This window comes from Psammomys obesus, unplaced genomic scaffold, assembly GCF_907164565.1.
Source record: "Psammomys obesus unplaced genomic scaffold, mPsaObe1.curated_primary_1811, whole genome shotgun sequence".
Taxonomy (NCBI): Eukaryota; Metazoa; Chordata; class Mammalia; order Rodentia; family Muridae; genus Psammomys; species Psammomys obesus.
The window spans coordinates 725,401-741,855 of NW_026590707.1; the positions used below are offsets into that span (position 1 = coordinate 725,401).

The following is a 16,455-nucleotide window of genomic DNA, read 5'->3' on the forward strand; positions in this document are numbered from 1 at the left end:
GTGAAGATGCATGCTACTGCATCTGGCTTTTATGTGGGTGTAGAGGGATGAACTCAGGTTGTTTTTACCCACTGATCCCTGGACCCAACTTGCAATTCTTGACATTACACTTTATAGGTTACCATATCCCTTTCCTACCCTGAAAAACTTTGGTCTTCTCTGTCTCATGGGTCCTCTGTGTCTTTGAAGTAATCTGCAGAACAGAATTCCTTGGTAAAGCCAGTCCTAAACCCCTCTATCGCAACACTATCTTTTCTCATTCACAATCACTATCTCATTTTGTACATATCACTTCTGCTGAACTCTCTCAGCATGCAGTTCATTAATCCACTTCATAGGGCTCTCTCCTACACCACCGTATGGCCCTCAAATGCGGTAACCTTTTGTTTGTTTGGAGACAAAGTCTTATATGTAGATAATATGTAGATATGCCTGTCCTGGAACTCTGCAAGTAGATAAGGCTGGTTTTGAACTGAGAGATTCTTAACTTGCCTCTGCCTCCTAAGTGCTGGAATTAAAGACATGCTCCACCACTTCCACACCTGGAGGAAGCAGTGACTGAAATCCCGGCTTTTCTCTAGCAGTGTCTCCTAGACTGGAGGCAGTCAACAAATATGTGAATAAATGAATGACTCAAAATTCCTTAGTAATATGGTTAACGTCAGTTCTTGTTAGAGGATGAAGCCTGTATTTCAGATTATAATAATGTTGTTAAAAAATAAAGTTGGTCATGTAATGAAAGCCATTTTTTTTTTGTGAGCTCCAACAGTTTAAATATAGTAAAATTACTAATATTAAGTGAAACCTTACCTTAAATAAAGACAATGGCACCACCAGGCGACTCACACCTTTTACCCAGCACACAGGAGGCAGAGGCAGGTGGATTTCCACAAGTTCAAGCCCAGCCTGCTCTACACAGCAAGCCTCAGCCTATCCACTACATAGCAAGATCTTGTCTCAACAGACAGAGAAGAGAGATAGATGGACACACACACACACACACACACACACACACACACACACACACGCCACGGGGAGAGAAAATATTTGAGAATATGGTACTTTTAGACTACTGGTTCAATTCCACAGAATAAAGACTGTATTATCATCACATATTTATTACACACCATAGAGTTTCACATTTATTCCCTTGCCTTTTTTTTAAGCTCCCCATTCCCTTTCTTCCTCCCTCAACCTCTTTCCAGTATTAGAGATCTGTATATGGTAAGCAAGTTATAGAACCCTTAAAAGGAACTTTTGTTTTTAAACTTGGAGACATTGTGAATTTACTATATATCCTCATCTGCTCTAAAACTTGTGATCCTCTTGCCTCAGCTTTCCAAGAAGTTGCTCCTATAGGTGTTTGCTACCATATTTGGTTGTTTTTATTTTTTTCTTGTTGAAAGCATAAGTCAGATTTGGTATTTCCAAACCAATAATAACTTCAAAAAATGTGTGATAAAAGATTTCTACAATGACTGACAAGAATCTACTAATTAGTAATATCATCAACAAGCAGATAACTTCCACCCAATGAAAGTAATATAAAAAAAAAAGCACAGTAGGAAATATTTCAGTGTCGCTAATCGAAGTATAACACATATCCAGGGCCCCTATAAAGAACTACTCTGTCTGCAGAGACATTATTAGGGTTGCCAACAAAATCCAGTCAATGGGATACATAAGCATACAAAAAATTTCTATGAAAGTTATACCCATGTCTTTTACACTAAAGATGTAAATTCTCCAATTAGGAACCATCAGGCAAATAGAGGAATATTTCAACTCTTGGAGAAGCCCTAAACAACAATTACTATCAAGCAATGGCTGCAAGCACACAAAGGACCCTTTCTCATATTTCTGAATATTTACTAGCTAACCAATTTGTCCATTAAGTTCAAGACAGTGATACAGAAAGTGTAAGTGCTATCAGACATTGGGGCTGCTAGTGGAATCACTAATGGCACAAAAGTTCCAGCAGTAAACTGAAGAGCTGGTCCTCCAGCACCCAGAGTACTGAATCTCCCTCTCTTCTGCTCACCTTTGGCTCTGACCTTTCTTGTCATTTAGTAAGGATGTGTGAGCACTTGGAACTTTAATTGTACAAAATCATCTTGGAGGGGACATTTGCCACTGCTGTCAAGTCAGACATAACTTGGCTCACTTCTTTTCCTAAAAGATAATCTCTGCCCCTTTCTTTTATCATTCATCTCTGAAAGTGAATGATCCTCACTAAACATAATGTTCACTAATAAAAATACACCGATTCACTGACAAAATATGAACTCCTGGGGCATGATGGTGCACACCTTTAATCCTAGTACTCAGGAGGTAGAGGCAAGCAGATCTCTGTGGATCAAGGCCAGCCTGGTCTACACAGACACTGGGCCAGGCAGAGCTACATAGTAGTACTCTTTCTCAAAAAACAAAAACCAACCAACTAAAATCAACCCTACCCATGACTATGCTGTTGTTTCATTCATGTGTCAAAGGCATTTTTTTTTTTTCCTGGTCCTAGACTTCTTCATTCACCTATCTAACACTCTTCAAAGTGGCAGCCAAGTTATAAAGTTTTTAAAGATTTATTTCATTTTATGTGTATGAGTGCTTTTATATACATGTGTGCCTTGTGTCAGTGGACTTCAGAAGGCGGCACTGGATCCTATGAAACTGGTACTGTCGATAGTTATGAACGTCCACATGGGTGCTGGAAACTGAACTTAGCTGCTCTTCAAGTGCTTAACCTTTGAGCCATCTCTCCAGTCCCATGTAGCCTAGTTTATATAAATTTAAAACTACAAGGTACCAATAAAAAGTTTTTTAAACTTTTTAAAAAATAAGCTCATCATAAACCTAAAAAACAAAGATAATAGCCTAGAGAGATGGCTTAGTACTTACGAGGATCTGAGTTTACATCTTAGCACCCATGTCAGAAGACTCAGAGAGACCTGATGCCTCTGTATATACATATGTAACACACACACACACACTCTCTCTCTCTTTCTCTCTCTCTCTCAAAAATAATAGAAACAAATCTTTAAAACTGTAAGCAATAAGAATACTTGTGAACTTTCAGAGTACATATGGAGATGAGTAAAAATTTCCCGTTGAAAAAAATTAGGTAGAAAAAGAGCAGAAGTACATATTCTTGGAGTTTTAAAACATGAGCATTTATAGAAGATGAATTTGGTTTAGCTGAACAAATACATCATCCTTGGTGTCAGTGTAGTGAGGAAGATTGCAAGAAGGGCTATGGGGTTGAGGAAGTATGCAGGTATGTTTGACAAACATATAATGAGAACTATGAGGCTGGGAGGGTAAGATAAAAAGAACCATTTGCTATCAAAGACTATCATTGGGTAGTCTTATTTAATCCTTCCACAAATCTTAAATTTGGTACTATAATTATCTCCTTCTTACAGATTAAATTAAGGACACTCCAAATTTATTGATGTTATCTTCTAAGAAAAATGCTTTACAAAAGATAAAATTATGTACTTTTTTGAGAAACTCAATTTTCTTTTAACATGAAATGGCAGCAATATTGATGGGGACCCCTCAGGAGCTTTACAATGTCCTATCATAATGAAAGAAAACTGCATTAGTGGAGCCAATCAATTACCATTCATTTAGTTTTGGCTCTCATACTCCCGCAACAGGTCCTTTACATTTGAGTAGCAGAACTGCAGGGCTAACAAACTGCGACTAATTGAAGAATTATCATTGAATTTAGTAATTTGTCTGATAAAGTTAAACAAAGCCAATTCTGGCATTTAAGAAAAAGTCAATCTAAAGAGATTGAGAAAAATCAAATAATATTGGTTGTGGTAGGAAGGCATATTAAGCCTAGATGTAAAGCATTTTTTTTTATTACCTATGTATTTAAAGCATTCTTTAAGGATGCCATTTAACTGTATAGTACTTACATTGTATATCTCAGAATATCAAATATATTATATATATAAATATACACAAAGATCCAGTTATAAATCACAACAATTGTAGCGTTGGCTGGACCTGGTGGCGTGTGGCTTTAATCCTGGCACTTGGGAGACAGAGGCAGTTGGATTTCTGTGAACTGGTGGCCAGTGAGTTCCAGAAGAGTCAGGGCTATACACAGAGATCCTGTTTAAAAAAAGAAAAACAAAACAAAACAACAATAACAAAAAGGAATTACAGCATACATGTCCCATTCCATCTACTCAAATCCTATCCATCGAGACCTAGATTTTCTACATATTCTTTCCTGACATTATTCCACAGCAATTTTTTCCTCCATGGAATTCTCATACCAATTTGTTAATAACCCTACTTGCATTAAAATCATTACTATACACATGCTTCCTTATTAAATTATTACCTTTATAAGGATAAGTGCCACCTGAATGTTTATATCATTTAAACATCCTTGCTAATATTGTATAAATGCTGTGTGTATATACATGTATATGGGCACAGCTTGATAAGAGTCTTGATAGCCTAGGTGGCTTCAAACTCATGTCTCAGCTGGAATTTACAGGTATGTGCCAATAGCCCTGGATTTCAATAAATATTCTTGAGTCTGCACCACAGACCACTTGGCCATCTTAAAACCCCAATAAATATATCTGAAAGAAGAAAAAAAAACTACAGGCATATTTTTTTTACCTCTAAATAGTAAGTATAACAATTCATCATATATCAACATTTATGGCTTGCGTACTTTCTCAAGTTATATAAAAGGAATAATTAAGATTTAAAGTAAATCAGAGTAACTCAGTGAATATTGTGTGTCAGCCTGGCTGGATCAAGGACACAGTATTTGTATGAACACCAGTCTGGATGTTTTTGTAGTTGCCTAGATATGATTACTGCTTTAATTAGTAGACTTGAATGAGTAAAGCCCATTTCCCACATACTGCAGGAAGGGATTCTACTGATAGATGCCTTAAGACTGACATCAACATCAGCTCTTCCCAGGTCTACAGTTTTGATACTTGCCAATTTCCACAGCTGGGGAAGCAATTCCTTAAAATACATCATTCTTATTATTTATGTAACATTTACATTAGATTCATTATCATAAGCAATGTAAAGAGCATTAATGGATGAAAGGAATTTGTGTGGATTATATAAAAACACAGCAGTTGGTATAAAGGACTAGACCATTTGCAGATCTTGTACCCTCAGGAATTAGTCCCCCATGGATACAGAGGATGACTTATATCAACATACAGGTTCTGCTTCCCTGGGTTTACTAATTTCAAAAATTCTTCCATGTAAATCTGACACTAAAACAGAAAGAACATACACAATGACAGCACTATACTAAACACATGTACCTTTAGAGTCTTAAGGATCAAAACATTTTTTTACTTAAAGAATAGAGTTACAACTGGCAAGATCATGAAATAAAAGCTCTACAATTATTTCTATTGTAAAACCCCAAACTAAGCAACCAAACAAGCAGGAACTCTTTCTAGGTAGCTAATAAAATGATGGCCTAAAAGCAAACCTGAACACTCTTTTGGCTCAGTGGTACCCAGTCCGCCTGGTCTGCCTCCCGAGTGTGGCAATTCAATTCTAATTGCATGATCAAACCAACAAATTGAGCTTAAGAGACAAAAGTATCTAGCTGACAAAATCAGAGGTTGCATGAAAATGCTTTTCAAGTACAAGTAATGTAAGAAACAACAAGTGAAGTGAGGGAGAGGTTTCAAAGCTTGAAAGACAGTCATCAATACTGACAGATTACTGTAATTCTAGTTGCTAGCATGATCGATTTGGGCAGCATATGACAATCAATACTGTCCTCATTTTCTGAACAACATTAGATTCATAGTTACAGAAAATTTTCCTAGGATAAAATTTAAACTTCACTTAATGATCATAAATAGCACAATTTATGCTGTGGAATCTTAGAAGGCAGTATTACTGGGCATAAGATAACTGACCCAGCAGTATAATTATACAAATACAATTGAGTTTATTACATTTTTTTACCCCCTTATTTCTTTGACGAGGATTAAAGTATTAACTCTGGTGGTTTTCAAAACCAACTTTTATTTCAATTCGTAAGATAATTCATGTTAAGCGTATTGAGTTATTTTAGAATATACAATTTTCTCCTCACTGAAAATCTGATGTCAAAACATATTTTAAAATTTGACACATTTCTGAAATCAGTATGTTAGTTAAAATTAAAGCATACATTTTTTTACTTTAATACCTCTCAATACAAGTATCCAGTTTTAATTTGTTGTATAAACCTTCATGTTAAAATAAAGTAAAGAAGTCATTTTTTCCATGACACTCCGCCCTACCTGTCTTCATTCATTTATGTTTTTGAGATAGGGTCACACTATGCTGTGGTCTGTGTTGATCTAAACTGATCCTTCTAATCTACATTACATCTGGCTCCTCCTCAACAATGAGAATACAGACTGTGTGCATTTTATGAAAGACAATACTATATTCTTCACATTAACAAAGGATAAGAATATCAATTATTACGATTTTTCAGGAATCCCCGTGGATAGCAAAAAATCTGTGGACAGACACTCAAGTCCCTTTTGTATAATGGTAAAGTATTTACATATAACCAAATCTTTGTATTATCCATACAATCTTTGTAATAAACATACAAATATAAGTACCATAGTAGTAGTTGTTATACTATGTTGTTAAAGGGAAAACACTAAGAGAAAAAAAAGTCTCATTTTGTTTCCTAAGTATTTTTCACATACAGTTGGTTGAAATTTTTCAAATGTGGAACCCTCCGTACAGAGGGCTGAATACTATTAAACATTATGAAACAACAATTTCTTATACCAAGTTTGCTTGACCTATATAATATTTCCACTCTATTCTTTTGTTTTTAATTTAAGTTTGTGTGTGTGTGTGTGTGTGTGTGTGTGTGTGTGTGTGTATGCATGTGCTTGGTCAACTTGCATGAGTACAGGTTCCTGAAGTGGTCAGAAGCATCAGATCCCCTTGGGGCTCAAATTAGATGCTTTTGAGCCAAATGATGTGGAATCAAGCTCAGGATCTCTGCAAAAGCAGTACATCATCTTAACTGCTGAGCCATCCCTCCAGTCCCTTATTCTAAGTATTCTACATGCAATTTTGTTGGTAGGAATGGCTCAGATTTTGTTTTAAACAAAAGTGTTCATGCCTACTATTTCCATTGAAATTATTTCTTTTCATCCTACAATATTCTCTAATGTGGTAACCATTATCTCAGTATGATTAAATATTAAAGATGTCATAAAGTAGGCCTGAGAATTCACCTCAAGCAGCTAATCAGTGCAATATAAAAACTCAATTAAGCAATTCCTTAGTTTTGGGTGATGTTTTACACTGATTGCAATATTTGTAAGAAATATAATTAATAATTGCACAAAATCTCATTTAGCACTCATAGTAATGCTGAGATAATATGAGAATCTTTTCACAAATAAAGAAAGTGAGATTCAAAGATTCTGTAACTTGGGCTGGGATTATGATTCCGTGGTCGAGTGATTGCACACTATGATCAAGGCCTGGGTTTTATTCTAGAAACTGAAGAGAATGGAGAAAAACAAAACAAAACAAAACTCTGATTCTGTGGCTGACCAAGACCCTGAGGTAGCTATCATGACTAAGTTCATTTCACAGGGAAGTACACTGAGGTCACGGAGGTTCAGGAACACCCGGAAGGCTATGCAGCTCCCAAGAGCAGCAGCTGACATGGCAGGCTAGCTCCGGAAGCCATGCTTCTATGCCCCCACACATTGGCGCGCCTTCATGTTTCTCACTGTGCTGTCCCCTGCTTGCAAGGTTTTAAACCTCACCATCTCAGTATTTATCACTGAAGACTGGCTCAATTTTCACTTCTCATGAGTATTTCTGGACACCAACTTCAGATGATGGTAGGCCACTTATTAGCGTACATACTGCACACTCTGTTTTTACAACACATGTACTGAAAATAGTATGTTTTTTCCATGTAGACTGAATTCTCTTCAATGATTGTTTTAATTATTTCTGCACCTCCAGAGCAGCACAGAGCACCACATATAATGGCATTCTCATTAACTAAGTTAAAGATTAATATTAAAAGTATATAAGAAAACATACCATTCAAATATTGTAATTACTCAATTACTAGAGAGGAACTCTGCCATCTACTTATCAATGAACAGAATCCCCAGTCTCCATTCGTAAGAAATATTTACCTTTTGGTAAAGGAGATGTATACTAGTGTACTAACCACTCAGTTAAAAAAGGATACAAGTTTTGATACAATGGAATCAGTGATTTCAGAGCACGGCTAGCATTTATTGCTGTGGATCGAACCATAATGGGCAAAACTTTTCCATTCACAATAGCACCATCAAAAAGTGGACCAAAGAAAGGAACCTGATAAGAGATCAGAACATAATTTAAAGTCAAATGCAGAAAGAATGTAACGAAACAGTCAAGACCATCTGCACACACAAGTTCTTGCTTCCTCTTCAGCTGTCTCTTTAGCAAAAAATATTCCGAGTCAATGTTTTACATGATGAATCCCTTATATTAGAAGAGTAAACAAACGAAATGTCCAAGGTCACAAAGGTGTCCATTTAAAAGAACTGTGTGATTTATGTAGCTAATTAAATTTATATCCTCTGCCAATTTCCAAAGGTTTGTAGTTTCAACTGCATACACACAAAACCCCAATTCCTCTATTAGACAAACAGGAAAAGGCACACAATTTTACAGATAGGCAGGCAGATGGTCATTTCTGTGAGATGCCAGTTTTAGTCTGATGGTTTGGACATGAAATGCCCCAAACTCATGTTGAGTGCTTACTTCCCATTGTTACGGGGCAGCTAGGGGAAGGGTGACAGAGCTTTGACCCACAGAAAACATGGAGTCAAAGGACCATGGACTAAAACCATGAGCCAAAGTACATCTTTCTTCTTTTAAGTTGACACAAATACAGAACCTAAAATGCATTTGGTATTTTAAGTATAAAACAAAATTTATGCTTTGATAATTAACTGTCACTTCTATCCACTGACAATTTAGAGCTGTGAATATATAGGTCAGTGGTAGAGTGTTAATCTAGCGGTGTACAAGCACCAATACTGAAAAAACAAACAAAAAACTATTTAAAAGGATTGACACAAATGGTAGTTCAAGGCAAGACAATTACCCAAGGATGACACAGTGTTTTAGGCTTTGTGGCCCTAAATTACCTCAATTTTATGAAAGAAAAATGATATATCACTCAGTCTGTAGGCTGCACAAAACTATACTATGCCCTGTTTTAAGTTGACTTTTGGTTTAGATGAACCTAAAAAACAAAACGAAAACAAAAACAACTTGTCTCCCAAGAAAATTTAAAAATGAAAATTTAACCGAATTCAAGGAATTTTGAGGATTCTGAATCAACCATCAAAACAAAATTTCTATTGAAAGAATTCACCTTTAAAAAAGGGATACATAAAAATAATGTCAAACTTTTATTATCTTAAAAAGAAAGACTTCTGGAATAGTTGTTGAAATCCTGTGGTACATCTAGGTATCCAACTGTAGAGGAGGTAACATCTTTTTAACAGTTAAAAAAACCATCTGTAGGCATTTCATTTATTATTTCAAAATTACTTTTTTTAAAAAAATTCTTTATTAATTATACTTTATTCACTTTGTATCCCCTCGGTGGTTCCCTCCCTCCTACTTTTGGTTTTTTAAGACAGGGTCTCATTAAGTAGCATTTGCTGGCCTGGGGTTTGCTAAATAGATAAGGTTGGCCTTGAACTTGTGGCAATCACCTTGCCTCTGCCCTGCTGGGATTATAACTGTGCCTTAATAATAGCAACCTACTTCTTACTGTGTTCTTTTAGGAAACGGCAATCGTTTTCTATTTTAATAAAAGGTGAGCTAGGTACAAAGGAACTTCTACTCAGGCACTATCTAGCTGTCGCCTAGCGAGGTTAGTTCTACACTGTTTAAGACAGTCTACACAGTGACAGTCTGTTCCATTTCCACCTATTTTCACAATTGAAAATCTATTACTAAGACAGAAGCTAAGAAGTTCTCACCTCTGGTTTTTTCATGATCTGGATACTGTACATGTGGTTTTTCATTGGATATATTACAATGAGGACATCACCAAATTCTGTAGGAATAATTCCTCTCCTGTAGTCTCTAGTATGTTCTGACCACACAATGTGTACTTCATCATTTCCTAGGTGTCTCAACTGAAAAATCAAGGAAATAGTTTATAGTGCATTATAAAAGTCAGGTGAGCGTAGCTATACAACTAGTGACAACAGACCATACAGAAGGGAAATGGCTGATAATTTTCATGACACATAAAATACAAATGCTCAAAGTCATCAAGGAACAGAGAAGACCAGGCATTTTCAACTCCTGCAGTCAAAGAGACAGAAAGAACTCAGAAGAGTTGCAGCACACTCTTACAATTCCATGATTTTTGAAAAATTCAGTTATTTTTATTAATTACATTTTATTCACTTTGTATTCCAGCTGTAGCCTCTTCCCTCATTCCCTCCCAATCCCACCCTCCCTCCTTCTTCTCCTCCCATGGCCCTCTCCAAGTCCACCGATAGGGAAGGTCCTTCTCTCCTTCCATCTGACCCTAGCCTATCAGGTCTCATCAGGATTGTCTGCATTGTCTTCCTCTGTGGCCTGGTAAGGCTACTCCTACCTCAGGGGGAGGTGATCAAAGAACCAGCCACTGAGACAATCCCTGTTCCCCTTACGAGGGCACCCACTTGGAAACTAGGCTGCCATGTGCTACAATTCCACTCTTAAAGGTTGTTTTAAAAAGGCACCAACAGGTTTAGTATGTCTGGTTTTATGTTGAAGTCTTTGACCCACTTGGACTTTACTTTAGTGCAGGGTGATAAATATGGGTCTATTTGCATTTTTCTATGTGTTAGACGTCCAGTGAGACCAGCACCATTTGTTGAAGACACTCTTTTTTCCATTGTATGGTTTTGGCTTCTTTGTAAAAACTCAAGTATCCGAAGGTGTGTGGATTTATTTCTGGGTCTTTGATTAGATTCCATTGATCCACTATTCTGTTTCTATGCCAGTACCATGCAGTTTTTATTATTGTTGCTCTATAGTACAGCTTGAGTTTAGGGATGGAGATACCTCCAGAAGATCTTTTATTGTACAGGATTGTTTTAGATATCAGAAGTAGAAGATAGGGAACAGGACCGAAGTCTTCCACAGAAGACCTCTGAAAGACTCTACCCAGCAAGGTATGGAAAGAGATGCTTAGACTCATAGTCAAACTGGGAAGAGTGCAGAGGAATCATGGAAGAAGGGGAAGATAGAAAGACCTGGAGGGGACAGGAGCTCCACAAGGAGAGCAACAGAGCCCAAAAACCTGGGCCCAGGGGATATTGCAGAGACCAATAATCCAACCAAGGACCATGCATAAATAGGACCTAGATCCCCTGCTCAGAGAAAGCCCATAAGCTGTTCAGAGTCCAAGTGGGTTCTCTAGTAAGTGGATCAAGGACTGTCTCTTGACATGAACTCAGCGGCTGGCTCTTTGATCACCTCCCCCTGAGTGGGGAGCAGCCTTACCAGGCCACAGAGGAAGACAAAGCAGACAGTCCTGATAAAACCTGATAGGCTAGAGTCAGATAGAAGGAGAGAAGGTTCTCCCCTATCAGTGGACTATGGAAGTGGCATAGAGGGAGAAGAGGGAGGGTGTGTGGGACTGGGAGGAGATGAGGGGAGGCTACAGCTGGGATACAAAGTGAATGAAGTGTAACAAGAAAATTAATTAATTAATTAAAAAATAAAAGGGACTGATTTGCGGTTCTTTTCCTTCATCCTATCCACTTTCTGCGGTGCTAATGAGCAGCAAGGTGGCCTGAAGAAGGATGCCAGAAGAGAAAAAGGGGGAGGGCTGTCACAAATTTTATGATCACTTATTGGGCAGAAGAGACTTGGTTATTTTGATCTAATAAGTTACTGTTTTAGGTACCCTCACCCACAACAGAACTTAGAAAAATCCTCCAAATAAGATGTCTATATATTTATTAGGCCCTAAATATGTTTCTTAGATATTTGTGCTGCTTACAAAGGTGCTTCTGGCAATCTTGAGAGAGTTCTGTTATGATAATTAAAACTGTAAGAAAGGAAAGCATTAAAAGCCATGCTTCTAATAAGTTGTTTAAAAAGGAATTACTGTACATTATTGAGTTTTCTTTATGGAGATTATGGTATAAGCCTCAATTTTATTATAAAATTTAATCATCTAGTATATCTATAGTCTCTGCTACTTGAAACATGTGAGTCTATGTTTGGTGGCTACGTTACACTGGCTCTTCCATCACTTCAGAGAACTGGACATACTATGGTTGGGAACATTTAGAAGACAAAAGAAGAATAACGCTGGTCTGAGCTAATGTACAATATCTATTTTACATGTGTAATTTCTGGATTAAAAACCATATGGTAGATAACTTAGTGTCTGACTAAAACAAGAAGAGAAGTTCAATTTTTTGAAAAGATCTTTCAGTCGCTCTTTAACCCTGGAATTGACTCCTTATATCTGTGTATAACATACAGGAATGGCATAAATGCAGACTTGGACTTTGTGCCATTTTTTTTAAAGCAAAAGAGAGATTACACAACCTAGAGAAGCCATGGCCCTATAATTTCATTTTTTAATCAAAATACTTTAAAAATATCCTTCCTATACAGCCGTCCCCATGTGTCAGCTTCCCTAATAGGCTTAACTGAATACAAAAGAAATGTGAAATAAATTTAACCAGGAGGGATGATCCAATCTAATTTTGATACATTAATGTCATATGCTGTACATGTTACAATAGCAGCCAGATCTAATACTAAGCTCCAGGCTATACTGAGATTTCCAAATGGCAGATTGTTCTAAGTGATATCAAGTATAATTGAAGTAATAAATGATAGTAAAAGCTGAGCACACTGTCAGGAAGAATTTAAGTATTTACTTTTTAAAATTAAATGAGTTAGGTTAGGAAAGACAAGACAACTGAAATAATGCAGGTCTCAATTTACAGAAAATTCCTTTTATTTATCTGCTACATTAACCCTTGAATTCTTGCCAAAATTATCTATAATTTCTAGTGCCACTTATCTAAAGAAACAAGAGAATAAGGCTACCGTATTATTATCTTTTATCCAAAGTTGTCTTCAAGTATCTTCAACACAGTATTAAAAGTTTGTTAGAAGTTAAAAAACACATTTTTTTTTTGTCAAGATGTTACAGTATTTTCTTCACAGAACCCTGTGCATCAACATGTCACTCTACTTGTGTTTGATGTTTAAGGAAAGAACTTCCATGAAAATCTTTTATTGTTTGGATCCCAAACCTAAAAATATACTTGTTTGAGGCTGTCATAATAACATTTTTTATAACTCTAAAACCTGAAGTATAAAAATTAAACAGATTGAGATGTTGTTAATCACTGATGTGTATTTGGGTAATTTTTGAAAGGCCACTAAAAGATGACTTTCTAGTGATCAAAAGGAAACAGAAGTCATAATGCCAGTAATAAAAACAAGATGGCAAACAAGTTTGGTGTATCTATATTTGATACAGATCCTTCATACGCTATTTTATATTTATTTTTTACTTAAGGACTCATGAAGTTGTATACCCTGTGTACACTCAGTAAGCTTTCCTGTACCCTACATTTCTCAGGGGTGCCTTTCTTCCTTCTTTCTTTCCTTTTCTTTCTTTCTGCCTCTCACCCCCCTGCTTTTTTGAGACAGGATTTCTCTGTGTAGCCCTAACTGTCCTGTAGACCAGGCAGGCCTCAAACACAGAGATCCTGCCTCTGGCCCCCAACTGCTTGCACACAAGGCATGTGTCACCACATTCAGCCTATATATTTCTGAACCCGTATGCAAACCAAGTTTTGACAGAGCATCCAGACTGCTGTGTATACAGATCAGATCTGTGTGATGACTGGTAACTAAAGTGCTCTTCTAACTTCATTTCAACTGCTATTGACGTCACTCTGGAATCTAAACTGTATAATGTAGACTACAGACCAGCATGAATTCATGAAGAAAATAAAAGTAAAGTGAAATTCAGCATGTGGAAGCTCTAGTTCTTCACCCATTATAGAATGTTAATAATGGAAGCTATCCTAAAGAAATACTTTCACACCTGGTACAGTAGTTCCACTGTGATATTTGAGGAGTAGATGGCTGGCCTCTGGGCAAACACTTTTCAAGTTATGAAGTGTAATTGTTTACAATTAAATCATTTTACCTTTAATGAGCCCAAATCATAACATTCTTTACAAGAAACAAACCTTGCCTTCCTGACACTACTTCCAAATCAGCCTTACCAAATGAATCCAACGTATATTCTATAAGTTATCTTTTCAGGCTTTTGAACATCAGTTTAATATCTTCATTTTTCTCTTTCAGATTAAAAGTGTCATTTTCTTGGATTATTTTCTCAGTTTACTGATGTTTCTATTAAACTGCAATGTCTGGAATAGAACATCAATATATGCTCTAATTCAGCACACTCATTTATAGGACTATTTCTTCCTCTGTTACTAAATTACTTTCTGAAACTTTATGGTATCACTGAACAGCTAGTCAAATTTTTTTTCCTTGCAAAGTTCTTTTTAACAATCTTTAAAATTTCCAGATTAAAAACCATTTATTTAGTGAACATAGGACGCTCGGCTTGGCAGCAAGCTCCACCACCCACTAAACCACCTGCAAGTTCTTTTAATCAGGGAAAATCAATTGCTCCATTAAAAAAAAAAAAAGGGATTTCATTTTGTTCTTGTAAGTTTTATTTTGCTAAGTCTAGGTTATCTTTAAGCTTGTTAAAGTCTACTGTTAGCCTGATTCTGCTATTCAGTGTGCTGGCTCACTCTTTTCCAGATTAGAGTTATTAAGTTCAAATTCTTATATCTTCATTTAAGTTCTGAACAAAAATGTCAAATGATTTGCATATCAGGGTCACTGCAAATTTTCATTCTGCTTAAAAAGATAGCTTTTGTCAGGCACAGTGGCACATGCCTGTACTCCCAGCACTCAGGAAGGCAGAGTCAGGAGGATCTGTGTGAGTTTGAAGCCAGCCTGGTGCACAGAGCTAGTCCAGAACAGCCAGGGCTACACAGAGAAACCCTGTCTCAAAAGAAAAAAAAAAGATATCTTTTACTCCTGAGGGTATTTCTCACATACTTATTACTTATTAAAGGTGCACTAACCTATGTGCTCTGTGACAATCTACTTACCAGGCAAGTAAATCATTATCATCACTATTTTTTTCAGATAAATAATTGAAAGGATGAAATAGTTCAGCTAAGATAAAACAAAACAAACCTTTAAATGACAGAAACAATAAGTGACAGAAACAAATGCAGGCAATCAGGTTCCAGAACCCAAATTTGAACCTCTTTGCAATACTGCCTCTTGTTAAAGCATTTGTATTCTTAATATGATTATGGAACCAGTCATCATCCTACATAGCAAACTATTAAGACCACATTGCTTCAACTCACAGACAACAACACTTGACACAGTCTGGCTGGCCCCAGTTTAGTGACCTATTAAAACACAAACTTGACACAGTCTGTGGCTGACACAGTCTATGGTTGACACAGTCTGGTTGGCCCTGGTTTAGTGACCTATTAAAACCAATGTAGCAAGGTGTGATTAGCTGTGCTGAGCTCATAGCGACTCTCAGTGGTCACCACCTCATCATCTCCGTGCTCAAAAGCCGTCTGCTTAATAAGCCTATTTTGCTGGAGTTCATCAATGCTGGTATTTGCAGAGGGATAGCCTGTTCTGTACCCCTTTGTAATATCAGATATTTGCAGTTGTTAAAGTCTGAATGCACTCTCTTAAAGCTTATATGCTGGAATCCTAGCCCCAACTGTGATGGTATCAGGAATTTAGGTTTTACTGGTGGGGACTTTGAGAGGTGATTAGATCTTTTCATTTTAATATATTTTATTATTTATTTATTTATTTATTTATTTTTAAGTGGCTAGCATCTACAAAAGAAAAATGCTCCAGAGACCTTGCTTGCCATTTTCATCACATGGGGTTATTGTGAGAAGCCCAGTTATCTGTGAAGAGGTTAGTGGTTCCTCAAGAGACACTGAATTTGCCCTGTCTCTTGATCTCACCAGCAGCTATAACTGAGAAGTAACTGCTGCTTATACATCTCCAGTCTCTGGCAGTTTTCACAGTAGCCTAAAAGAATGAAGACACCCACTTTATGGCAGTACAACACATTGACCTCATCAACAAGCAATCTGGAGTTAATACTTTACATCATTAGTGCCATAAAATGGTGGTGGGGATTAGAAATCATGCAAAGTAACTATTTCTGTCTCATAAGTTAGCATGCCTCTCACTTCACCATTTCTGTTAAAAACAGGTGTCAATTATACTCAGTCAAAGCCCAAGCCTCCTCTGATTCTACTGGTTTCCTCATTATAC

The 16,455-nt window shown here is 36.7% G+C and overlaps 1 protein-coding gene across 3 annotated transcripts in view; it reads right to left on the reverse strand.

Moving 5' to 3' along the window:
• The window catches only part of Ralgapa1 (Ral GTPase activating protein catalytic subunit alpha 1), a 230,518-nt gene that overhangs the window by 22,697 nt on the left and 191,366 nt on the right, over positions 1–16,455 (reverse strand). For all 3 annotated transcript variants that reach the window (XM_055608685.1, XM_055608684.1, XM_055608686.1), the window contains 2 exons: positions 10,047–10,205; positions 8,252–8,379 (listed from right to left, as the gene is read on the reverse strand). In XM_055608685.1, coding sequence (XP_055464660.1) covers positions 8,252–8,379; positions 10,047–10,205 — 287 coding nt within the window. The remainder of the gene's footprint in view (positions 1–8,251; positions 8,380–10,046; positions 10,206–16,455) is intronic.